Source organism: Macaca thibetana, chromosome 19 (assembly GCF_024542745.1).
Source record: "Macaca thibetana thibetana isolate TM-01 chromosome 19, ASM2454274v1, whole genome shotgun sequence".
NCBI lineage: Eukaryota > Metazoa > Chordata > Mammalia > Primates > Cercopithecidae > Macaca > Macaca thibetana.
In genome coordinates this window covers 6087473-6111884 of record NC_065596.1, presented here as the reverse complement: position 1 = coordinate 6111884, position 24412 = coordinate 6087473, and the positions used below count along the sequence as shown (strand labels likewise).

General features: G+C 62.1%; 3 protein-coding genes across 12 annotated transcripts in view; 2 read left to right on the top strand and 1 right to left on the bottom strand.

Moving 5' to 3' along the window:
* Nucleotides 1–24412, top strand: part of KXD1 (KxDL motif containing 1) — a 233117-nt gene that overhangs the window by 69925 nt on the left and 138780 nt on the right. The gene's annotated exons all lie outside the window — the stretch shown is intronic.
* Nucleotides 1–24412, bottom strand: part of LSM4 (LSM4 homolog, U6 small nuclear RNA and mRNA degradation associated) — a 223028-nt gene that overhangs the window by 123753 nt on the left and 74863 nt on the right. The window contains exon 1 of one of the 5 annotated variants that reach the window (XM_050769839.1): nucleotides 23739–23742. The exons of the other annotated variants lie outside the window; for them this stretch is intronic. The gene's annotated coding sequence lies outside the window, so the exon portion shown is untranslated. Of the gene's footprint in view, nucleotides 1–23738; nucleotides 23743–24412 lie in introns of those variants that run through there. 5 annotated transcript variants of the gene reach the window in all.
* Nucleotides 6973–24158, top strand: SSBP4 (single stranded DNA binding protein 4). 6 transcript variants are annotated; one of them, XM_050769678.1, is made up of 18 exons: nucleotides 6973–7203; nucleotides 16956–17028; nucleotides 17357–17418; nucleotides 17503–17587; nucleotides 20436–20525; nucleotides 20945–21010; nucleotides 21240–21299; nucleotides 21385–21454; nucleotides 21592–21662; nucleotides 21739–21806; nucleotides 22143–22188; nucleotides 22284–22319; nucleotides 22413–22467; nucleotides 22564–22634; nucleotides 22726–22804; nucleotides 23190–23218; nucleotides 23316–23423; nucleotides 23822–24158. In XM_050769678.1, exons 1-18 carry the CDS (start codon nucleotides 7019–7021, stop codon nucleotides 23849–23851), a joined length of 1284 nt encoding a protein of 427 aa, XP_050625635.1. In that variant the 5' UTR covers nucleotides 6973–7018; the 3' UTR covers nucleotides 23852–24158. The 6 variants fall into 6 exon arrangements, with proteins under 6 accessions (XP_050625635.1, XP_050625636.1, XP_050625640.1 ...); XM_050769681.1 differs by lacking the exon at nucleotides 6973–7203 and adding an exon at nucleotides 9002–9403; XM_050769684.1 differs by lacking the exon at nucleotides 6973–7203 and adding an exon at nucleotides 9498–9665.

The following is a 24412-nucleotide window of genomic DNA, read 5'->3' as shown; positions in this document are numbered from 1 at the left end:
ACAGCACTTTGGGATGCCAAGGCAGGTGGATCACCTGAGGTCAGGAGTTTGAGACCAGCCTGGCCAACATGGTGAAACCTTGTCTCTACTAAAACAAAATACAAAAATTAGCCGGGCGTGGTGGCACACACATGTAATCCCAGCTACTCGAAGGCTGAGGCAGGAGAATCGCTTGAACCCGGGAGGGGGAGGTTGCAGTGAGTTGAGATTGCGCCACTGCACTCCAGCCGGGGCAACAGAGTGAGACTTCATCTCAAAGAAAAAAAAAAGTGGCCGGGCGCGGTGGCTCACGCCTGTAATCCCAGCACTTTAGGAGGCCGAGGCGGGTGGATCACAAGGTCAGGAGATCGAGACCACAGTGAAACCCCGTCTCTACTAAAAATACAAAAAATTAGCCGGGTGCGGTGGTGGGCGCCTGTAGTCCCAGCTACTCGGGAGGCTGAGGCAGGAGAATGGCGTGAACCCGGGAGGCGGAGCTTGCAGTGAGCCGAGATCGCGCCACTGCACTCCAGCCTGGGCGACAGAGCGAGACTCCGTCTCAAAAAAAAAAAAAAAAAAAAAAAAAAAAAAAAAAAAAAAAAAAAAAAAAAAAAAAGTATCCAGGAAGATCCAACAAGGTAATATAATCCAAACGGAGGTTTGAGGGCCTCTCTGAGGGTGTGTCACTGGAGCTGAAGCCTGAAGGATGAAGAGAAGCTGGCCATGGTGTACAGTTGTAGAAAGGGTATCCCGGCCAGGAGAAAACTCCGTGCAAAGGCCCTGTGGTGGGATGACCTGGATGCCTTTAACATAATCATGTCAAAACATGCTCAATGTCAGGTACTTAGCAAGTGTGGACTCTGTGGTGTTGTTAAGCCAAAGGGAAGAAAAGACCCGAGAGGGATGGACCTTAGGGTATCACAGGAAATCTTTCTTCCACCAATAAGAAGAGAGACTGAATCTGGGCACAGTGGCATGCATCTGCAGTCCCAGCTACTTGAGAGGCAGAGGCGAGAGGAACGCTTGAAGCCAGGAGTTCAAGACCAGCCTGGGAAACAAAGTCAGACTGTCAGACCCCCCCACACACACAAAAAATAAAATTAGCTGGGCTTGGTGGTGCGTGTCTGTTGTCCCAGCTACTCGGGAGGATGAGCTGCGAAGATCGCTTGAGCTCAGGAGTTTGAGGCTGCAGTGAGCTGTGATTGTACCACTGCACTCCAGCCTGGGTGACAGAGTGAGACCCCGTCTCTAAAAAACGAGGAGGAGGCCGGGCGCGGTGGCTCAAGCCTGTAATCCCAGCACTTTGGGAGGCCGAGACGGGCGGATCACGAGTTCAGGAGATCGAGACCATCCTGGCTAACACGGTGAAACCCCGTCTCTACTAAAATACAAAAAAAATTAGCCGGGCGAGGTGGCGGGCGCCTGTACTCCCAGCTACTCGGAAGGCTGAGGCAGGAGAATGGCGTGAACCTGGGAGGCGGGGCTTGCAGTGAGCTGAGATCCGGCCATTGCACTCCAGCCTGGGCAACAGAGCTAGACTCCGTCTCAAAAAAAAAAAAAAAAAAAAAAAAAAAAACGAGGAGGAGGGCTGGGCGAGGTGGCTCAGGCCTGTAATCCCAGCACTTTGGGAGGCCGAGGTGGGTGGATCATTAGATCAGGAGGTCAAGACAAGCCTGGCCAAGATGGTGAAACCCTGTCTCTACTAAAAATACAAAAATTAGCCAGGCATGGTGGCAGGCGCCTGTAAGCCCAGCTACTCGGGAGGCTGAGTCAGAGAACTGCTTGAATCCGGAAAGCGGAGGTTTGCAGTGAGTCGAGATCACACCACTGCATTCCAGCCTGGGCAAGAGAATGAGATTCTGCCTCAAAAAAAAAAAAAAAAAGGAGGAGGAGGCAGAGGCTGGCGCTCTAGAGAGATAAGGTGAGGGATGGGCATTGCCAGGGTACCTCGAAGTCAGACCTGGTGCCTCCACTCCCTGCTGTGTGTCCCCAGGCAAGTTGCTTTGCTGCTCTGAACCTTTCTCAGACATAGGTGAGGTGCCACCTATGGGTCTCTCACAGGACACCCTTGATGCCGTGATGAGCCTCAGTTTCCCCATCTGTAACATGGAGAGAAGAAATGACAGCCAGGAGTGGTGGCGCATGCCTGTGGTCCTAGCTACTTGGGAGGCCAAGGTGGGAGGATTGCTTAAGCCCGGGAGGTGGAGGCTGCGAAGGCAACTGGTTGAGGTTCAGCGAAAGCACTGAAGCAGAGCGCTGGGTGCATAGTGGGGCTTTCAGTAACTGGCTCTGAGTTGAGGATTCAAGGCCAGGTGGGATCAGGCCGGATGAGGGGGTACCTGGGAGGTGACCCCAGGAAGCTCCTGGTAGGGAATGGGACGTGAGACAGGAAGGGAAGGAGCTCTACAGGGGACACCAACTGCCAACAGACATGACACATGTGGATGAGTGGCGCTCAGACCCACCTGAGACAGCTGGGGGACAGTGTAGATGCTCATCTCAGAGGGGTCCCACTCAGGGGTGAGGAGCGTGGGGTGTTTTGGGTTTGGTTTTTTTTTTTTTTTTTTCTGACAGAGTTTTGGTCTTTTTGATCTTGTTGTGGAAGTGGGGGAGGGAGGACAGACCTGAGGGTGGGAGGTTGTAGGGTCAGCAGAGGCTCCTCGGCCAGGAGTGCAGTGGCACAATCTCAGCTCACTGCAACCTCCGCCTCCCGAGTTCAAGTGATTCTCCTGTCTCAGCCTCCTGAGTAGCTGGGATTACAGGCATGCACCACCACACCTGGCTAATTTTTTGTGATTTTAGTAGAGATGGGGTTTCACCATGTTGGCCAGGACGGTCTCAAACTCCTGACCTCAGGTGATCCACCCGCCTTGGCCTCCCAAAGTGCTGGGATTACAGGCGTGACCCACCACACCCGGCCTTGTGGGTTGTTTATCCACCCCCAACCTCAGTTTGATTTCCCAGAAAACAGACCCAGGATGGCACACTGAGAATGTGGGGTACATGGGTATCTGGCCATGGGAGCTGGGGAAGGGCCCTGCAGGGGGCGCCCAGGAGCAGGGGAGGTCATGGGAAACGAAGCTCAGTCCTGTTGGAGACCTTAGGGAGACTGGCATGCACTTAGAAAGGGCATTCCCAGGGCAGGTGCGGTGGCTCACACCTGTAATCCCAGAACTTTAGGAGGCCAAGGTGGGCGGATCACCTTAAGTCAGGAGTTCAAGACCAGCCTGGCCAGCATGGTGAAACCTTATCTCTACCAAAAAGACAAAAATTAGCCGGGCGTGGTGGCAGGGGCCTGTAATCCCAGCTATTCAGGAAGCTGAGGCAGGAGAATCGCTTGAACCTGGGAGGCGGAACTTGCAGTGAGCAGAGATTGTGCCACTGCATTTCAGCCTGAGGGACAGTGTGAGACTCCGTCTCAAAAAAAAAAAAAAAGCCGGGCGCGGTGGCTCAAGCCTGTAATCCCAGCACTTTGGGAGGCCGAGGCGGGCGGATCACGAGGTCAGGAGATCGAGACCATCCTGGCTGACACGGTGAAACCCCGTCTCTACTAAAAAATACAAAAAACTAGCCGGGCGAGGTGGCGGGCGCCTGTAGTCCCAGCTACTGGGGAGGCTGAGGCAGGAGAATTACGTGAACCCGGGAGGCGGAGCCTGCAGTGAGCTGAGATCCGGCCACTGCACTCCAGCCTGGGCGGCAGAGCGAGACTCCGTCTCAAAAAAAAAAAAAAAAAAAAAAAAGAAGAAAGAAAGGGCATTCCCTTGGCCAGAGAAAGCTGCAGGTGAGGAGAAGCAGAAGCTGGCGGTGGGGAGTGCAGCCATGTGGTTAGGCCCAGGGTGGCCTGCAGCCAGCGTGCACCTGGAGCTACCAGCAGCTGCTACAGACCCTCCTCCCAGACCTGGGATTTCCAAGAGACACCCTGAGTCTCCCAGACCAGACAGGGTACTGGAGGCACTCCGATGGGTGGGGTATCACCTATAGGTCGCTCACGTGACATCCTTGTTTCCTTTACAAGCCTCAGTTTCCCCATCTGTAACACGGGGAGAAGAAATGATGGCTGGGCGTGGTGGCACATGCGTTTGGTCCCAGCTACTCGGAAGGCTGAGGTGGGAGGATCACTTAAGCCCGGAGGCTGAGGCTGCAGTGAGCTGTGATTGTGCCAGTGCACTCCAGCCTGGGTGACAGAATGAGACCCCCATTTCTAAAAAGAAAACTTAGAGATGCTGCCTCCTTCTTTGGTCTGGCAGGAGGACGTTACCAGATGATTGAAGCTGGACGCACCAGTTCCCAAGAGTTAGTTTGACTCTGGAGTTCAAGTGCAGGGCAGATGGGTGGGGCTTTGATATGTGGCCAGTGGGAGCCACAGAAGGTGCTAGAAGCACAGCAGTGTACCGGTTTTGGTTAAGTTTTGTGGAGGACGGACATGGGAGTGGGAAGTTGTAGGTTTGGCAAAGGCTCCTCGGTCAGGCCCTCCTGTATCCCTTCTGTCACCCGGAGTCCGTTGCAGCCCTGTGGGATTGGTGGCATGACCTAATGGCTTGGAGGGGTCACTGAAGTTCAGCTGTCTCCCAGTCAAGGCCACACAGTGAGCCACGGCACAGCTGGGTTCAAACCCAGGCCCACAGTCTCTATCTGTGAATTTCTGCCTCCGGGCAACTAGTCTTGGGGTGTAATCCCCATTTCAGAAACCCTAGCTGGCTGTCCAAAGAGGGAGGCTGGCTGAATACCCCGCTGCCCGTGCTGGCCACCCCCTAGCCTTCCTGGATTGAAAGCCCAGCTCCTGGCCGGCGCGGTGGCTCACGACTGTAATCCCAGCTCTTTGGGAGGCCGAGGCGGGTGGATCACGAGATCAGGAGATTGGGACGATCCTAGCTAATACGGTGAAACCCCGTCTGTACTAAAAATACAAAAAATTAGTCGGGCGAGGTGGCGGGCGCCTGTGGTCCCAGCTACTTGGGAGGCTGAGGCAGGAAAATGGCGTGAACCCGGGAGGCGGAGCTTGCAGTGAGCGGAGATCGCGCCACAGCACTCCAGCCTGGGCGACAGGGCGAGACTCCGTCTCAGAAAAAAAAAAAAAAAAGAAGGCCCAGCTCCTCCCACCCCCCACCACCCCCGGCCTACCCTCGTGTTCACCAGCTGCTGTGGCTGCTCCCACCCTGGTGTTGTTTGGGTTTTAATTTTTGTGTTGCATTTAGAAAATTACCCATAATTACAGCTTCTGAGAGGAAACGGTCTCCTAGCACAGACCCGGCTCCCAGCTGTGGCCGCCTCCCACGCACGGCTGGGGAGGGGTTGCAGGGGCCGCCAGCCCCGGTCCTGGCCCCTCCCAGGGCCCCCCACTTTAATGAGGAGGAGGGAGGGAGGCCGCTTCCGCCACCTATGGAGAGGAAAAACCACCAGCAGGAAAACCCAACCCGGCCTCCTCTGCGGGAATCGGGAGTGCTCGTGGGCCCCCCACTGCTGTGTCCTCAAGGAGACAGGACCCAGAGGAAGGCGGAGGCGGCCAACTGAGGACGGGATGCGTTATTTCATCTGAATACTGCCAAGTCCAACTAGGGACTGTGCGGAAACAGTCTTGTGGGGGCAGTGCCCAGGGAAGGCTTGGAGGAGGAGGAGGCAGAGGAAGAGGAGGAGGAAGAGGAGGAGTTGGCCTTCTCCACCAGGAGGACCAAGGAGGAACCCTTGGCCAAAGGAGGAGCCTCAGTAGGCCAGGCCAGAAGCCAGAGAAACAGCGTTCCAGGCGGCAGGAACCGCTAGCGCAAAGGCTTGTGGGTGGGACTGTGCAGGGTGGATCCAGGGTGAGGGCAAAGTCGGCCCCTTCTTCCGGCAACCCCCCTGTCCTAAAAGCAGATTCTACTTAGGGGCTCCTCCAGGCACAGGCCCTGATCCGTATTTAGGGGACATCTGTGGTGGCTGACTCACCACTGTCCACCCCAAGAAGCACAGACCCAGCCAAGGACCTGCCCTGGCCCCCTGTCTACCTGAGCCCCTTACTGGGGCAACCTCCCTGCCCACCCTGTGCCACCCTGATCTCACTGGCAACCCCACGGAGCTTCTTAGATGTTTTTAATTTTTAGTAAGGGTCTTCCTCTGTCGCCCAGGCTTAAGTGCAGTGACACGATCACAGCTCACTGCAGCCTTCACCTGCTGGGTTCAAGCCATCCTCCCGTCTCGGCCTCCGAAGTGCTGGGACTACAGGCACACGCTGCCACCATGTGCGACCTCCCATGGAGCTTCTTAAAATCCCATCCTCTTCTCGCCGTTCCACACCCTTCCATGGCTCCCTATTGCTCTTAGAAAAAAATCTCACCCCCTCCCCGCTGGGCGTGGTCTAGCTCTCTGCGTTCCCTGCTATCATCCCCCTCTTCTTCCCACTGCTCCCGCCACGGCTGCCTCCTGGCCCTGCCTCCTGCCTCCAGCGCCTTCGCCATGTGCCCACCTCAGGGCCTAAGCACTTGCTGTGACTACAGTCTGAATATTCCACTTCCAGGTCTTTCAAATCCACCCCCCCTCCCCGTTATTAATTTTTCCTCCCCGCCCTGCCCGGCCTTTGCGTGGGTGAGGGGGCCCTTTCTGCCGGTTCTGCCCCCGCAAGGCGTGCGCCCTGGTTGGGAGTGAGCGCGGCTCAGCCTCCCCGACGCCGCGTGGGACCCAGGGCCCGCTACCCTCGCACTTTCCCGCCGGCGCCCAGGCTGTGTTTGGAGATCCTTCCCAGTTGCCATGAGAACCGCGCTCCTCGCTCCCGCCCTCCGCGCCTCCCCCATCGCAACTCTCTGGGCCGCCGGCGCCTCCGCCTCCCTCCCTCCTTCCCTCCCTCCCTCCGCCTCCGCCCTCCCCCGGGAGCCCGGCCGACCCTGCCGTCGCCCGTCCTGTCACCAGGGGTCCCCTCCCTCTTACGCACGTGGCACTCCCTGAAATTGCCCCAACTGACTCGCCAGCTTTTGACTGTCCACCTCCCCCATCAGATTCTGGGCTCTAAAAGGCAGCAACGTGTACCGGCTGGGTCTCCGGAGCCCAGCACACAGAAGGCGCTCAATGCATGTTTAATGGGGTGAAGACTCACATTGGCCCAAGGAACCGTGGCTCACGGGGCGAGGGACCCCACCGGGGCACACGGGGCCCTGGTGAGCCACGGAGCTTTGGGAGGTTAAACACGGGGTGCCAGGAGGGGCATCTGCCGGGCCTGGGAGCCCCGATTGTCACCAAGGCTCTGTGTGACTTTGGGTGAGCCACACCCTCTCTGTGCTTCATTAGGGGTAGGCGCTGGGTGGGCAGTGGTGGGGGCGGTCTTTAGGATGAGAGTGACCTGGACGCCGAAGCCCATGCTTCCCGTGGCCCCCCAGGCTCCGGGCCGTCGCCAGCCCGAGGCCCTGCGGAATTGTGCGAGCCCCTCCTTACCGCAGCCGGGGCCCGGAGGCCCGCTGGAGAGGAAGCTGGGGGAGGGGGCGGCCGGCTGGACAGGAAGTGAGAAGGGCTGGCGTCCCCCCTCCCGCGCCGAGGCCCCTCGGGGAGGAGGCGGGGCTGGGGCCGGCCCTGCCCTTCCCTTCCTCTCCGCGGGTCTGGAGCCCCAGCGGCTCCCGACTTCCCGCCGGCCAGAAGGCTTGGGGTGGGGGCGGAAGGGTTCTCACGTACTGGGGGGCCGGCCTCTATCGGGGAGGCATCTGGGGGTCAGCTGGCAGCGAGAGACGTCCACACATTCACACACAAACACACACACGAAACATGAGCGCACAGCCACACACAGGTCCCAGGGAGCTGGCGGCCTACCCACGCGCGGAGGCACACACGTGCACATTCGGCACACATTTGTGCACACAACCTCACTGGGCAGCTTGGCCCGACTCGGACCCATAACTGCCACCGCGCAGCCAGGGACAGTCGCCGAGACAGCGATCACTTACTGGGTGTTTGCCAGCTCCCCACGCACAAGGATGCACACGTGCACTCACACAGGAGCCGCGTGTTAGCACACACATAGAAAAAAAAAGGAATAGCCGTGGCAAACACAGAAACATCTAGACCTAGAGTCAACTGCACCGCCTTCCCGTACCCTGCCTGTCCACACACGACCCATTGGTACGCGGACACCCGTGCCCTGCGGGGGTCCCTGCCTCAGTATCCGCCCCCACTCTCTCTGAACACCCTTGGTGGGGGGATGAAGGGTCCTAGAAGGGGAAAAGGGCACCCACTGCCTGCACCCTGACTCCCGCAGACAAAGGTGGGATGCGTCCCATTTACAGCTCACAGCACCGAGGCAGAGAAGCCCAAACCCAGCACCTAGTATTGTAACCGGGTGTTATTTGAGGGTGGTGCCGGGTGGCTCCCACAACCTGGGTATTATAAGAACTTTGTTTCTGTGTGTCTGGATTGTGTCTGTGTTGTGTGACTTCGGGCGGGAGGCTGAGTGCCCGCAGGCCCTGTGACTCTGGAGCTAGGTAGGGTGTGGTTCTCAGGAGGCCGCAATAGTGCGCCCCAAGGTGACTGTGAGTTAACGGCGTGGGCTCTGTCCACGGCTGTTGGAAGCTGTGGCATGGCCTTGCATAAGCGTGCTTCTGCGTGAGGCTGGGTGCCTGCGTGCGGTGGCCTGTGTTTAGTTGTTCCAGGACGGCCACTGTGAGCTGGGTGTGTGGCAGTGTATGTGTGTCGCTGGGCGGGCTGTGTGTGCGGTGGTTCCCACCCGTGCTGAGTGTGGGTAGCTCTGCAGGGTGAGACACCCAGTGTCACTGCCTGAGGCTTTATGGGGCTATCCGCAGTCGTTCCTGCAGCGGGGTATACTTTTGTTGTGTAAAGCGCTATGTTAAGTGTCGCTGCAAATGTGTGTGGCTGGGTGTACAATTTGGGTGGCTGGCTCCATGAGGTGAGTGAACGTGTGCTCGCGCGCGTGTGCAGCCGCGATCAGCTGTGCGTCCCTGGGTGGCCGTCCCCGATCCTGACCCGCGAGTGTGTAGCCGCGCCCCCACCCCCTGCAATGGGCACTGCGCGTGCGCGCTTGGCCCGCGGTCCCGGCGGCGGGACCCACCCGCGCGCCCGCCATCGCCCCTTTAAGAGCGGCGCCCGCGGGCGGCGGGGAGGCAGCGGGCGGGGGCGCGCGCGGCGGGAGGAGGGGAGCGCGCGTTTCCCGGAACAGCCCGCGCGGAGGAAAGGGAGGAAAAAAAAGCCACCCTGCGGCCGGGGCCGGAGCTGGAGCCGCCGCTGCCGCCGCCGCTGCAGCCGTCTGGAGCTCCCCCGCGCGGACGATGCCCGCGGTGCCCGCCCGGGGCTCGGGGCGGTGAGGCCCGGGGCGCGGGGTAGCTATGGCGACGGCGAGCGCGGCCCGCGGCGCCGCCTGACAGGTGTGGGCCCCGGCGGCGGCGGCGCGGAGCAGCATGTACGCCAAGGGGGGCAAGGGTTCGGCCGTGCCCTCCGACAGCCAGGCCCGCGAGAAGTGAGTGCGGGGCCGGGGCCGGGGGCGGGGCTCGGCGTCCGCGCTCTTCCGTGGGCTCCGGCGCGGGCGGGCACCGCGCGGGGCACGTGGGCGCGGGCGGCGGGGAGCGCGGAACCTGAGCGCGCTCGAGGGGTCGCGAGATTGGCGGGGCCGCGCGACCCCCGAGGGGCAAGAGATTGGCGGGGGGCGCGCAAGACCCCGAGGGGTCACCGGAGTTGAGGGGTGACGGGCGACCCGAGGGGCGCTAGACGGGAGTGAACGGGTGAGACCCTAGCGGCTCCAGGGGTCGCGAGATTGGCGGGGGTGCGCGAAACCCGAGGGCGCGAGATTTGAGGGGGCGCGCGAGATCCCCGAGCGGGACTCGGGGGTCGCGAGGCCTCCCCGAGACGTGGGTGCCCGAGGCTGCGGACGCACGGGGATCGAGGTCGGCGAAGTTTTCCGGAAAGAGCGAGAGTGTCGGCTCGGGGACCCCGGGCGCCTGGGGAAGACCTGGAGGGGCGCGCGGCCACCTGTCTGCCCTGGCCCCAGCAGCTGTGTGGGGCCCCTGGGGAAGCCGCACGGTTCACAGTCCGGGGGCGGGTGGGGACGACGGAGCCCTTCTCTTGATACCACCGAAGAGTGCATACTGAGGGCCCCTCTTTTCTGGGCGTGGCTCCAGGCGGTGGGTACCAGGCGCTCTCAGGCTGGTAGGGGCAGGTTCCACTGTGCGGATGGAGGAAGGGTGGTGGTGGGGCTGAGGTCTCTCGGGGTGGGGAGGCAGCCGAGTGTGCTCTCCGGGTGGAGAGCATTTGAAAGGTGCTTGGAGCTGTGACCGTCCCGCAGGAAGGGCACGGGGCAGTTTGCAGTGTTGGTGAAATTGCCCAGAGGCCGGGCGTGGTGGCCCACACCTGCAATCCCAGCACTTTGGGAGGCTGAGGTGGTCGAAAGATCGAGACCATCCTGGCCAACATGGTGAAACCCTGTCTCTACTAAAAATACAAAAATTAGCTGGGCGTGGGCGCCTGTAGTCCCAGCTACTGGGGAGGCTGAGGCAGAAGAATCGCTTGAACCCGGGACTCAGAGGTTACAGTGAGCCGAGATCACACCACTGCACTCCAGCCTGGCAACAGAGTCTGACTCTGTCTCAAAAAAAATAAAAAAAAAAGTGCCCAGGAGGAGGGGAGTCTTGTCATAGCTGATGGTGGACTTGCAGGATCCTTGAAGTTGAGCCACCTGGAGTGACCCGGGGTGTGGAACTGGCCACCCAAGCAGAGAGGAGGCTGGGTCAGCAGGGAGGGGTCCCATGAGGATCCGCCTTGAGGGCCAGGCCAGGAGGGAGGACTTGAATGTCTGGGTGCTGGAGAGGAGCCCCGGACGTTGGCTGAGTGTCCCCGTCCTACCTCTTCTGCCTAGGCTGACTTGGGATACCCCACCCCTCCACAAAGATGCCTGTCCGCTCTGCTCAGCCTCTGGGTCATTTTGGAGAAGAGGCTGTTCTGGCCAGAAGGTGGTAGGCAAATGGCTGCACCATCAGGGCTCCCTTGTGTGTGTGCAGTTAGGAAGATGAGCTCCGTTTCCAAGCACCCTCAAACCCAAAGACTTTTCGAAACTGGCCTCTGGCTCCTGCTCAGGTTGGAAGTAGGAGGTGTCTGCCATGGTCACCCCGGACCCCTGGTCTGTCTCCTGTGTGTCTCCAGCCAGCTGCTGGCTCTGGAGGCGACCACCCACCCAGTGGGAATCAGGATCGTTCACTGGTTCAGCATATCTGCCCTGGGTGTCCCAGGGTGTGGCAGTCAGTCGGGAAGGCAGGGTCTGGTCGGGATGGCAGGGTCAGTGGCCCTGAAGAAGCCCCCACCCCAGCAGGGAGGCAGGTATCCAGTTACCAGGAGAAAGCAAAGTGGGTGATGTATAGTGAAGGGTGAGGGGATGTCAGGTGGAGGGCACGGCAAGTGCAAAGGCCCTGAGGTGGGACCAGGAAAAGGAGCTGAGGTTGGGCCCAGGTGTAGGAAGAGGCAGCCTGCAAGAGTGCCAGATGAGCCACAGTTGGTTGTGTGTGCAGAAGTGTGCTCTGGCTCCCAGGTGGAGTGGGGCTTGCAGGGGTCAGGAACAGAGGCTGGGAGTCCCTGGGGATGTGGACACAGTTGTCTCAAAGACAGCTGGGGAGGCCGGGCATGGTGGCTCACGCCTATAATCATTCCAGCACTTTGGGAGGCTAAGGTGGGTGGATCACTTGACGTCAGGAGTTCGAGACCAACCTGGCCAACATGATGAAACCCAGTCTCTACTAAAAATACAAAAATTAGCCGGGCGTGGTGGCGGGTGCCTGTAATCTCAGCTACTCTGGAGGCTGAGGTGAAAGGATCACTTGAACCTGGGATGCAGAGGTTGCAGTGAGTTGAGATCATGCCACTGCCCTCCAGCCTGGGTGACAGGGCGAGACTCCATCTCAAAAAGAAAAACAAAACAAAACAAAAAAAACAGTGAAAGAGAGCTGATGGCAGCCTGGACCCAAGCAAGAAGGAAGAGATTTCACAGGTTTGAGCTGGGAGTGGTAGGGTGAGGGGTTTAGCTGCATTCCTGGCCCCCTTCCCTTACTGTCCTCCCACCCCCCAACCTGCCCAGCAGAGGTGCTCTGGGGACACTGGTCTGGGGACTCAAGGCTCTCCGAAGTCCCTCAGCTGCCAGTGGGGAGGCTGCGGGGCCCTTCTTTGGCCAGAGCCAGCCCTTGTGCTTCCATTTCACGGAGAGGGTCTCGTGTAAGTGTTGGTTTGGAGGTGAGGTTCCGCTATCAGAGAAAGCCTGGAGAACACCAGATGGCTGCATCCCCCCATTTCACCGAAAGGGACACCAGGGCCCTGGAGAGGAAGCCACCTGATGAGGACTCAGCTTCTCTGGCACAGATGAGCTCTAAGAGGCAGCCCCAGGCCTCAGTTTCCTCATCTGAAATGTGGGCGACCCATCTTTCAGGATCTTTGCAAGGACTGGGTAGGAGCCCGTAGGTGGAGCACCCACTGGTGCAGCCACTCGGTTCTCAGGAAGTATCCACCACAGGCGAGCCACTTCCTGCTTCTGGGCCTCGGTTTCCTCCTCTGTGAAATGGGGTGAAGGGGTCACACTGCTCCAAACCTTGACTCTGCAGCACTGCACTTTTCTTCCTGCACTGAGCCTCATGCCTCCTTCCTTCTCTCTCTGGCCCCAATCCTGAGCCCCTTCTGGCTGCCCTTGGAGCCTACAGGCCTTCCCGGCTCACGCGAGGTCTCGGCCAGCTGGCTCCAGGAAGGGACCGAGCACCTGGTGGGTGCCTGCCCTTGGGGGCTTGCAGCAGATGGTGGTGACTGCGGAGTGCGGGGGCAGCAGAGTGGGCCAAGGGAGGCTGGGGTCTGAATAGGCCACCCGCAACAAGAGTGGGGTGTGTATATCCTTCAACACTCAAGCGCTGCCAGGCAGGTTGAGAAGAGGTCCATGAATCACAGCCATGGTTGGTGTCGCCTGGCAGCCCATGGGCTTCTCCCAGGCTTGATTTTGACCCAGCACATGGATGCCGGTGGCTTGTTCATCAGCCTGGCAGGAAAGCCAGGGATGGGATTCACAATTGGACATGGTCATTTTGGCCGCTGGCTGGAAATGGCTATGAGGGGCAGGTGTGGAGGGTAGTAAGGAGAGGCTGCCACTTTGCCAAGAAGCTGCCAAAGGCCCGGCCTTTAGGGTTGGCACAGGGGAGGGAGAATGGCAAGGGTTGGAGGGTCCCTTTGGGGACAGCAGTGAGACCTGGTGACAGATGGCACGGTGACAGAAAGCCGTAAGTGGCAGGTGTCTCCTGTCCCAGCAGCGTCTGTGTTCAGGAGGGCGCTGAGCAGGGAGCACCCATTGTGGCCATTCTCGGTAATTATGGTAACTCGCGTCATTATGGAGGTAGCTGTGGTATATTTCAGGCCACCAGGCGCTAGCTAGCACCCCATCCTGGCTCTGCTTCCCTGTGTAGCCTCATGCTCGCGCCAGGTCCAGGCACCCCATGTCCTCCGGGTCTTGTGTTCTTTCTGCAGGGAGGGCTGCCTGCTGCTCTTCCGGGTGCCTCCCCGTGTTCGTTTCTGGCCACCTGCCCGTGTGGCACAGGGAGCCCTCGTAGGCGGCAGGCCCTGAGAGGTTGTGCCGACCCAGGGCAAGTGGCCCGTAGGGGGCACAGGTGATTTGCATCCAGAGCCCTTCCCTATAACTGAGCTCAGGGCCCCAACCGGTGGCGCCCCCAGACCTGGCCCCCAAAGCCGTCCTCTGGGAGGGGAGGGCTTTGTAGGTCCCAAAACTCCCTGGCCGAACAGCCAGGCTTCAAAACTTTTCACACAAAACAATAACAACCCACAGTTCTTCCCTGGAGACTGAATCCTGTTTCAAATAAAAGGACTAATGTGGAAGGGAAATCAGTGAAGTCAGAAACTTCCTCTGGCCTCCCATCGCTCCCAGGAGAAATTCCCAAATCCTCAGTGTGGACAGAATAGCTGCTGGCCTTCATCAGTGCTTACCCCATGGCTCGCCTGATCCTCCCGGCATCCCAGGAGGGGGTCCCCGGGCCGGTTTGTTCATTCACTGGGGTGACTCGGGGCCCAGGATGCCCAGCTCCATTGTAAGGGCGTCACAGTGAGCGGACTCCGAGTCCCCACCCCGCCTGAAGCCACATTCCATCGGGGGCGAAGACAGAGACTCTCAGAGGGGGAGACGGAGCAGGGTGTGGGCTTCCATGTGACAGGGAAGCCCCTGATAGGTGACACTGGAGTCTCTGGGCGGAAGTGCCCTAGGCAGGGAAACAGTGCGCAGAGGCCCTGGGGTGGCAGAGCAGCCAGGGTGTGGGTTGGGGGGAGGCAGCGCACAGGAGGGTTTGCACAAGGAACGTGGGGGTTGGGGGAGCAGTGCCTGGAGGGGACTCTGTCATAATCCAGGTGGGAGACGGTGGGTGGCCTGCCTCAGGTGTGCAGTGGAGGTGGGGAGAGGGGCCTGAATCAGATTTCCTTCAGTGTTTTTTTAAATGCAGTGATGTTTGGGGACAGCTGGGTGGATCTCATGCAGGTGCACGCCTGTGCACACACCACCAGAGGCTCCTTGGATGGGATGTGTGTGTAAAGGCCAAGCTGAAGGGATGGGGGCTCAGGGTGTCGAGGCTGGGTCAGTGGATCAGTGGATCAAGTGGACAGTGGATCAGTGGATCCCAAGTGTGGGGAAGGTCAGGCCATAGCATCCTCTGGACAGCCCCTACTTGAAGGCATCATGAAAACAGGACGGGCGGCCGCACAGGGAGAGCAGAGGAGAGGACAGAGCTGGTAGCCAACGGGGCTGGAGGCAGGAGGACAGCAGAAGAGGGCGGGGTGGGCTCTGGGGGGGGCACCTCCTGGGTTAGGTGCTCATGGGGACAGTCAGGGAATGGGAGACAAGGCAGGTAGAACCCTTGGCAGCCCCCTCTTCAGGACTCCCCCTGGGCCTCTTGGACAGCCGTGCCCTGGGTGTGGGGTACTCAGAATGCAGCCTGTGCAGGATCTCCCGCTGCCCCCGCCCTCCTGGGGCAGCTCACCAGCGTTCCCACAACTCTGTCTTACCCCACTCTGGCGTTTCATGCCCCCTGCTCTGACCCCCAAGTGGCTGGGGTGGGAACTCTCTTCCGCACCTGGTGGGTGAGTTGGCATTGGGCTCCCCAGGCTGGTCGGTCTGCCCCTTGAACCTGCCCAGTCTGGCCTTGTGTGCTCCCCTTCCACTGATGGACGCAGGCCTCTCAGCCACTAGCCACAGGGAAAGGCTCAGAAGCCTCTAGATGGGCCAAGGTGCCACAGAAGTGAGCTAGATAGGCGGGCGTGCAGGCCATGGGGCCAGGAAAGTGGAGGAAGAGCTGGTGTGGGAGACTGGAGGGGTGTGAGGTCAGGATCTAGCAGGATCTGGGCTGGGGGCACTCTCAAAGAGTGGTGTGATGATGCAGGGCTGACCACTGGGCGCTGTGTGTCCCGCCTCATCCCTGCTCCTGGGGTGGCCTTCACAGCTCACATGGTACAGTGTGAGCCTGGTGCACCCCGCCCTGGGCCGCCTCCCCTCCCTGATGCCGTGCCACTTGCCTTTCCGTAGCCTCAGCGCCTTCCAGCCTGCCACAGAGCTCACCTCTCTTGACAGGTATTGCCTGTCTTTGTCTCTCCCCTCAAGAACGTGGCCTCCAGGACGGGCTGGGGGTGTGCATTGCTCAAAAGGCACTTCATGGATGCTGGAGGAACTAATGAAGAAGTGAATGAATGAAGGAGGGGAGGCAGGATAAGATCTGGGGCAAGGGCAGTGCCCTTGAAGACCAGGTGGGGGCAGGAAGTCCTCACGTTCTCTAGGGGCCGGGGCAGGAACCAGAGGGTTGGAAGTCTGAAAGGGACCTGGGGGACATGATAGGTGGTGGGTGCTGGGATTGGAGCAGCCTGACTGAGAGGGAGCAGAGTGTGAGTCAAAGGAAGGTTATTTTAGGATGGGGCCGGCAGCCAGAGAGGGCGGCGCAGCTGAGCCGGAGGCGGCTGGAAGGGCCCCCAGGCCTGCCTGCTTCTCGCCTCTAGGGCTCAGCCTCAGGCTGGCCCTCTGGTACCCTGTCTTGAATCCAAGAGTCCCCCAACCCCCAGCAGACCCTCGTGGGTCCCTAGCTGGGCAGTACAAGAACTCTGAGAGGGGGCGGCTCATTCCAGGGAGGTCCAGAAGGGCTGGTGCCACAGAACTGGGCGCCCCTTTGGATGAGGGCTTTGTCCTCTGCTGTCTGGTGTGGCAGCTGGACTGGAGTGGGGTGGACAGTCCGGCCTCTCCCTGACCTGCAGAGGGCCGTGCTGGAGCCACCTGGCTGGGCGAGGGTGGCCCAGGTCCAAGCTCTTGGGGTATGCAGTGGTTGAGAGGGTGAGTCCAGGGGTCCCTGGCAGGCTGGGGACTTGTGCAGAGCCCTGTGGGCGTTTGGGTAGGGTGGCACCACTGCAGACGTGGCACTGCGGGCCCTACCTCCCCTGGCCCCCCACCTCCATTCCCCACACACTGCCCCAGGGTCAGCACTGACTGGGGACAGTCTGCAGGAAGGGTTGAGGCCACCACAGTGGATGGGCAGCGACCCTAAGGAAGAGATGGGGTCCAGGGAATGGGGGGGATGTCAGGGGGAGGGCCCCTTCCCTCCTTCCGTCCTGGGCCGGGAAGGTTGGGGATGAGTTTGGGTGTGGGCCCTGAGCACACTACATGGCCCAGGGTGCCCACTGGTCGTACCCACCCCGCACATACTCAGGAATGACACTCCTCTGTGGAGAAGTCCTCCCCAGCACGGAGTCCTCTCTGAAGTCACAGTGTTGGCAGGACAGGGCAAGGACTTGGTCCGCGAGGGAGTGCGGAACACAGCCGAATTCGGCCTGGAATTGGGGGTCAGGGATGCCTGGGAGGGGCCTGTAGGACGTGGATGGATAACTATGAGCTGTCCCTGCTGAGCAGCTGGTGGGGAGGCCATCTTTCCACCCGCCCTCCTGAGAGGTGGAAGGGCTTTGGGGCGGGCCTTTGCCTTGGGAGAGCCTGAGCCCCCTGGACCACCTTGCCCCCACAGGTTGGCGCTATACGTCTATGAGTACCTGCTGCACATCGGTGCCCAGAAGTCAGCCCAGACCTTCCTGTCTGAGGTAAGCCGCTGCCTCCAGCCTGGCCCTCCCTCCCCACCCACACCCCAGGGGCCTCCTCCATTTCCACTGGGGACCCAGGGGGTGGGCCCGCGTTGCCACTCTGATGGCCCTGGGAACTGAGGATTCGGCAGGGTCCGGGCCGGGCTGGCATCCAGGCATCTGGTCCACATGCCCAGTTGGGACCTGCCACACATCCTGGGGCCCTCTGCCCACCCAGTTACCCTTCCCTCCCCACTCCATCCCTGCCCAGATGTTCTCTGGGCACCCTGCTGCGTGGTGGCGCAAGGTCAGGTAGGGCCACCCCCTCACCACCTTCCTTTCCCTGCAGATCCGATGGGAGAAGAACATCACGCTGGGGGAGCCCCCCGGGTTCCTGCACTCCTGGTGGTGGTGCGTGCTGGGCTGCTGTGGGTGGACTGTGGAAGGGGGTTGAGGGGGTCACGTGGAGCAACCGTCTACCCCTGCCGCCCACAGTGTGTTCTGGGATCTGTACTGTGCAGCGCCTGACCGGAGAGAGGCCTGCGAGCACTCCGGCGAGGCCAAGGCCTTCCAGGACTATGTGAGTCCCAGCCCCAGAGACTCGGGGACTCCAGGGTGGGAGGTCTGCTGGGCCTGTGGCTGGGTGGCTGGGGAGGTGGGGTGGGGGCTGCACAGCTAGAGGAGGGCTGGGAATGGTGGTAGTTGGGGTTGACAGGAAGAGCTGCCGCTGCCACTCAGGCTCTTGGCCACTTCTGGGGGTCCCTCCACCCTCCCCTTGGTCCAGGGTCATTCACAGAGTAAGGGAAAGCTCTTTTCACTGCACCACGCTTCTGAGGGTCCCCACAGCCCTCCCACCCTCCTCGGGGTACTGGGTGGGTGCCATTTCCCCGCCCCTCCTGTGAGCCTGCCTAGAGATGGGGGAAGCTCACTGCCTTCCTCCTCCTTTGCCGTGTGTGCGTTGGGGGTCACTGCTGCTCCTCTGAGCGGGGAGCCCCGGTGGGGGTGCCCGATGGGCCAGGCACTAGGACAGTTTCTGACCTTGCCGGGTACTTGGAGCTGCCCACTCCCTCTCTGCTGTCATTTTCCTTCTGGGTTAGAAAAGGTCAGAGGCCTGCCTGGAGTGGAGGCTCTGCCTGGCTAACACCAGGGGATGGCAGCCTCCTGTTGTCATGGGGCAGCAGATGGCAGCCCTTCCCTTCATCCTGTGCGCTGGGCCACCTGGCCCCCTCTGTTGGGTCTGAGGGGGAGGTGCCGGCTCTGCCGGTGGGCGGCTGGGGGACGCCAGTCCCGCCCACTCCCTGCCCCCTGCGCGCCAGAGGGCAGGTCTCAGCAAGGCAGAGGCGGCCTGAGGGGTGGGGCGCCCATGTCTCTGAAGATGCCTCCAGCACGCTGCATGGGAGCTGGGCACGCGGAAGCCCTCCTGGCGTCACTGCTGTTCACCCCCACGGTGTCCCACTGCTCGTGTGTGGTCCCCTTGTCCTAGTCCCGCTAGGTCTGGGGCCCCGGGGGTGTCTGGAGCTGTGGACTTGGGCGACTCTGTCCCCATCCCTGCCGTCTGGGTCTAGCTTCCTCTCTGGGCGCCCCCGCCGGGCCAGGAGGGCGGAGCTGGCGAGTCGGCGAGAACGCGCTTTCCAGGCGCGCAGCGGTTACCATGGCAGCACCGGCGCGGAGTGTAGACCGCAGGGCCCAGGGCGGAGGCCGCCCAAGCCCTGGGGTGACCGAATCCCCGTGGGGACTCGTCATGCCGTGCCGTCGCCTCCGTTGCTCTCACTCTCACTGGGGGCACCCTGCCTGCCGAACCCGCACAGAGGTGGCCCCTTCCTCTCGTGCCTTTCTCCCGCCCTCTGAGCGGGGTGCTCTGTCCGCCCCTCCCCGGCTCCAGGCCGACCTTGGCGTCTCCAGGAAACGCCGGAGCGCCCAGCCCATCGCCATGGCAACGCGTGCCGGCCGGCTGCTCTTCAGGGATGATTGACGTAGGGGGTCCGGCCCGGGCCAACCGCCAGGGAGGGCGCGCCGCCCGGGATTAACTCCTCGGAGCCTAGAGTTGGGAAGCTGCGGGGCGCAGGGGGCCGGGGGGAGGCTGCGGTGGAGCCTCTGCGACCAGGAAACGCTCAGGCACCCGCTGTGGCCCGAGAGAACCCCCTCCCTGTGGGGTGGACAGACACAGGGCTCAGAGGTGCCCCCTGCCCACCCTCCGGGAGTGAACCGGAGGGGCCGCCTGGGAGCGCAGCTGCTCCAGGCCATTGTGTTTGCGGGAGGGGGTGGGGTGGGGGCCCAGAGGGGACCTGGCAGTTTGTAACTGAGAAAGTGGCACAGGAGTGGGGCCCTAGGGCACGAGGGCTTTCGAAGGATTTGTTCTGGGCCTTGGGAGTGCTCTCCGTCATGGTGAGCTTAGGGGGCTCCTTCCTCCACCCCCTCCCCCAGCTTAGGACCCTGGCGGGAGGCTTGAGGCTAACCTCAGAGAAGAGGCCAGCCCGCAGCCCTACACGGGGAGGGAGGATTTCTCCTGGGGCTCTGCTCTAGGCAGGGGACCCCTCTCAGCAGTCCCTGAGGACAGGAAACGCAGTGTGACTGCAGGCAGAGTGCTCAACTTCTCTGAGCCCAAGTGGCATCAGTTAATGCCACAAACACCTGAGCGTCCCGATGTGCTGGCTTGGGCCAACCCCAGAGAGAGCCCCTCCCCTTGTTTTTGGGGGTTGGGGTTTGGCCTGGACCATACAGACAGAGGCTGGGAGAGAAGTTCTCCCCTCCCTGTCCCCAGAGGTGTCCCTTTGCCCTCATAGACCGGGCCGCCCTCCCCACCTCACATCCCCCTTCCCACCTTCCCCCTGCCAGACCCTATAGGCCCCATAGCAGACAGGTCTACAACTTGGTCCCCAACCAGGCCTGGGCTGCCACCAGAATTTCTGGCAGATACAGGAAGCCCCCTCTAGCACCGTGTCTTCTCCCCTTCTCCATCTGAGAGAGGCTGGGGGAAGGGAACCCCACCCCAGAATCCTGCTTTTCCCCCTCCCTCCTGGACGATGGGCAGGGTGGGGTGGGGCAGGGGTCCACAGCTGCTCTAAGGTAGAGCCTTCAGGGAGGCTCTTGAAACTGCCGGTATATTTGTGTGTATGTTTATTTGGGGTGTCCTGGGTAGAGCTGGGGACCTAGCTGAGCTGTCCTGCCAGCCAGGACGATGCAGGGCCCGTTGGGATGGGTCTGGAGTCGGGGGCAGGTCTGTGTGAGATGGGGGCAGCACTGGATCCTGGGTCCTACAGGGTCTTCAGACCCACAGATCCTCAGGCAACAACCCCAGTGTGCTCACTGACCAATGCCAGCTGGCTGTCCCATGGGGCCAGCCACCTGTAGAGAGGAGGGGGCACACCCCAGGTAGGAAGTGTCCAAGTGCCCTGACCTGGCCCTCTTGGTTTCCCGCACCCCTACAGAGCGCTGCAGCTGCCCCGAGCCCTGTGATGGGGAGTATGGCCCCAGGTGACGCAATGGCCGCAGGCCCCATGGCAGCTGGCTTCTTCCAGGTATGGCCCAGGCTGGAGTCCCCTGGCCCGCAACTCTGGGTGAACATGCGTCTGAGGATGAGGGTCCCACATGGGCAGAGGTCATGAGGCCGGCAGGCTGGAGATGGGTGGGAGGGTCCTCTGTGTCGCAGGTGTGCCCAGGTGGGCCTTTCAGGGGCCAGCGAGGGAGGGCCCGAGTGCAGTGGAGGGTGGGTGTCTGCACGCTTGGCCTGTACATGCGTGTGCACAGGGTGCTTGGGGATGCAGTGGCCACAGTGGTCCTGGTGACCACTGGTGCCTGAGTCCTGCCCTCAAGCCTTCCCACAGGGTCCCTGTCCCATAGGCTGGCCCACCCCTCTGCCTCCATGGAGCCTCTCCCCTCCTCAGCCAAACCCAGTAGGACCTCATTCCCCCCAACCCACCTGGTTCTGTCCTCCTAGGGCCCCTCGGGCTCCCAGCCATCCCCCCACAACCCCAACGCCCCCATGATGGGGCCTCCCGGTCAGGTAAGCAGCTGTGGTGCCTGCCCCTAACACACACACATCCCCTCCCCCAGTGCCACCCCCTCCTGCCCCCAAGCCATGATGTCCTGGCCGGCTGGCACCGCCAGGCTTTGCTGACTGGTTCTGGAGGAGGGGGCTCCCCAGGTCGGGGGTCCCCCAGCATAGCAGGAATGGGGTAGCTTTGGGAGCCAGAGGGTGGGGGGAGGTGCTGATCCCCACCCACCTCTTCCAGCCCTTCATGTCACCGCGCTTCCCAGGGGGCCCCCGGCCCGCCCTGCGGATGCCAAGTCAGGTGAGAAAGGGATGATGGGAGGGGGGCAGGAGCTGGGCCGGGGAGAGAGCACCCCACACTCAGTGCCACCGCACCCCCTCTGCAGCCCCCCGCAGGCCTCCCCGGCTCCCAGCCCCTCCTCCCTGGTGCCATGGAGCCCTCCGCAAGAGCCCAGGGTGAGTAGGGAAGCTCCAGCCCCTATCCCCCCATCAATCAGAATTCCAGCTCTCAGAGCCCTGACCTTGCTGCCTCCCTGCTGTCCACACTGGGTAATGGTCCAGGTCCGAGTCCCCTTCCTTCTGCCCCACCCCAGGGCATCCAAGCATGGGCGGCCCAATGCAGAGGGTGACGCCTCCTCGGGGCATGGCCAGCGTGGGGCCCCAGGTAAGAGTGGAGCCCTGGTGGGTGGGGCTTTCGGGCTGTCCCCGCTCTGCCCCTCACAGCCCCTTTGCCTCCGCAGAGCTATGGAGGTGGCATGCGGCCCCCACCCAACTCCCTTACTGGCCCAGGCCTGCCTGCCATGAACATGTAAGACCCTCGGGGACCCCCGGAGTGTGCAGTTCACAGGCCACCACTAGCTTCATGGCTGGGTCAGCTGGGGCAGGCCCTGAATCCTCAGGACAGTCTTGGATATTGTTTATTTCATGGCCACTGAGGGGAGACAGGCCTGAAGTAGCAGTTAGTCCCCCGGGGCCAGTGATGGGTTGAGATTGGAACCTGGCCGCTCGCGGTGGCCACTTTTCCAGCAACATCTGCTCTGTGGCCTGTCTGGGGACACAGTGGAGCAGGGTGTGGGGGGTGCGTGGTGGGGGCTGTGATCCACATGGACTAGCCCCGGAGTCTGTCACCCACCGTCTCTTACAGGGGCCCAGGAGTTCGTGGCCCATGGGCCAGCCCCAGTGGAAACTCGGTGAGCCTAAGGCTGGGTGGGCAGGCCTGGGGTGGGGTGGGAGGGGCACTGGGCGAGCCGCCTGGCTGACTGCTCACAGCTGCCCCTGTCCCCAGATCCCCTACTCCTCCTCATCCCCCGGCAGCTACACGGTACGTCTGAGCAAGGCTGGGCCACCCCTGGGCAAGGGCTGTGGGATGGCAGATGAGGGACCATTTCTCACGGTTCCTGTCTCCTGTGTGCAGGGACCCCCAGGAGGAGGTGGGCCCCCTGGAACACCCATCATGCCTAGCCCTGGAGGTATGGCCTAGGCAGAGGCGGGGTGTGCTAGGGTGGGTGTGGTTGGGGGAAACCCCGTCACACCTGGCACCCTTCCTGTCCCCTGATCTCCCCCAGATTCCACTAACTCCAGCGAAAACATGTACACTATCATGAACCCCATCGGGCCGGGCGCTGGCAGGGCTAATGTGAGTGGGGGCTTGCGGGGGTGCTTCTCGAGGCGGTGACCCCACTGAGGGAATGGGTGGCCCGAGACCCACGCTGTCCTCATGCCTGCAGTTCCCGCTCGGCCCTGGCCCGGAGGGCCCCATGGCCGCCATGAGCGCGATGGAGCCTCACCATGTGAACGGATCCCTGGGTGAGTGGGCGTCCCTGCTCCTGCCCACGCTGCCTTCCTGCCTTCCGGGCCCGTGCGCTCCCTGGCTGCCTCCCCTCGCCAGTCAGCCCGCCTGTCAGGTGGAGGTGTCTAGTGGCGCCCTGAGTCCCCCGGGGACCACTCAGTGACAGGGTCTGCCCCCACCTGGAGCGAGATCCAGCGACCAAACCAGGGGATGCACTGACCGCCCCTCCCCCCAGGCCCAACCCTCCACCTGGCCTCAGTCCCGGGGTTCCTGGCGGGCTGTGCGGGGTGGGGGCGCGGCGGCGGAGGAAGCTCGTGAGGGTCTTCGGCCCCTGGAGGCCGGGGGACCTGGCGTCCTGGCGTCAGCACGTCTGAGCCGGTACCCGTGTCTGTCGGTCCGCAGGCTCGGGCGACATGGACGGGTTGCCGAAGGTAAGGGGGCTGCGCTCCTGCGGAGGCGGGGGACCCGGGAAGGGGTGGGAGCGGGGGGCGGGGCAGGGAGTTCCGCGCTGACCGCGGCCACCCCCAGAGCTCTCCCGGCGCCGTGGCCGGCCTGAGCAACGCCCCGGGCACCCCGCGGGACGACGGCGAGATGGCGGCCGCCGGGACCTTCCTGCACCCGTTCCCGAGCGAAAGCGTAAGCGACTGCGTCGACTCCCCCCCCGCGGCGGCGTCGGGCCGGAGGGGCCTGGCGGGCAGGCCCCGGCGGGGCGGCCGGGGGGCCAGAGCAAGACCGTGACCGCGGCGGGCCAGGTGGGGGGGCGGCCGCGGCATACTTCCCCTCTCCCTAACCTCTCCTCACACCCCACCACCTCCCACTCCTGTTTCACCGTCCCGATGCCATCCGCCCCCACCCCGGGACCCGCGCCCCAGGGCGGCCTCCCCACGCATCGCCCCTCCCCCGTTCCCTCCTATCCCCAACCCGTCTGCCCAGGACCCAGCCCTGCCCTGTCCCCCATTGTCCCTGGGGGCGGGTCTCAGCCTCTTCCGAAGCTAAACTCGGCCCCTGCGCGCTGCCCCCTCCTCTCTCCGCAGTACTCGCCAGGGATGACCATGAGCGTGTGATGGGGCGGCAGCCCCGGGCCTCTGCGGGCCTAGGCTTCTGCCCAGCACCCCTGCTCAGGGCGAGGGGCTGAGGTCACACCTCGGGCACCTGGACTCCTGGCCAATCAAGGCTTGCCCAGCTGGGAGGCCCCACACGAAAGACTTACCATTTTATTAAAAACGCAAGGACCTCAGAGACGTTCTTTTCTGTATGGACCCTTCCTGCCATTTGTATTTTGTCCCAGAGGGCTCTTTGGGGGGCCCCTCTCCCCAGGACGTCAGGGGGTAGGGCCCATCAATAAATGGAAGCTGGTTTTGGTTTTTGGTAGCTTGTCTCAGATTCCCTTTTTGGCCTTCGGCCACCACACCCTCCACCCTGTGGTCTGATGTTCCCCCACGCCCCCATCTAGCCCCACCTTTGAGAACTGGGGGCAGAGCGAGGCTCCAGGTTCTGGGCTCTCCCTGGGAGTTGGGGTGATGACCATGGGCAGAGGGAGTGGGACTGAAGCTGGGTGCTCAGAGTCAAAGTAGAGGGAGGCAGAGTCAGGTCACAGGCCCCAAGAACCCCGGGTGGAAGGAGGG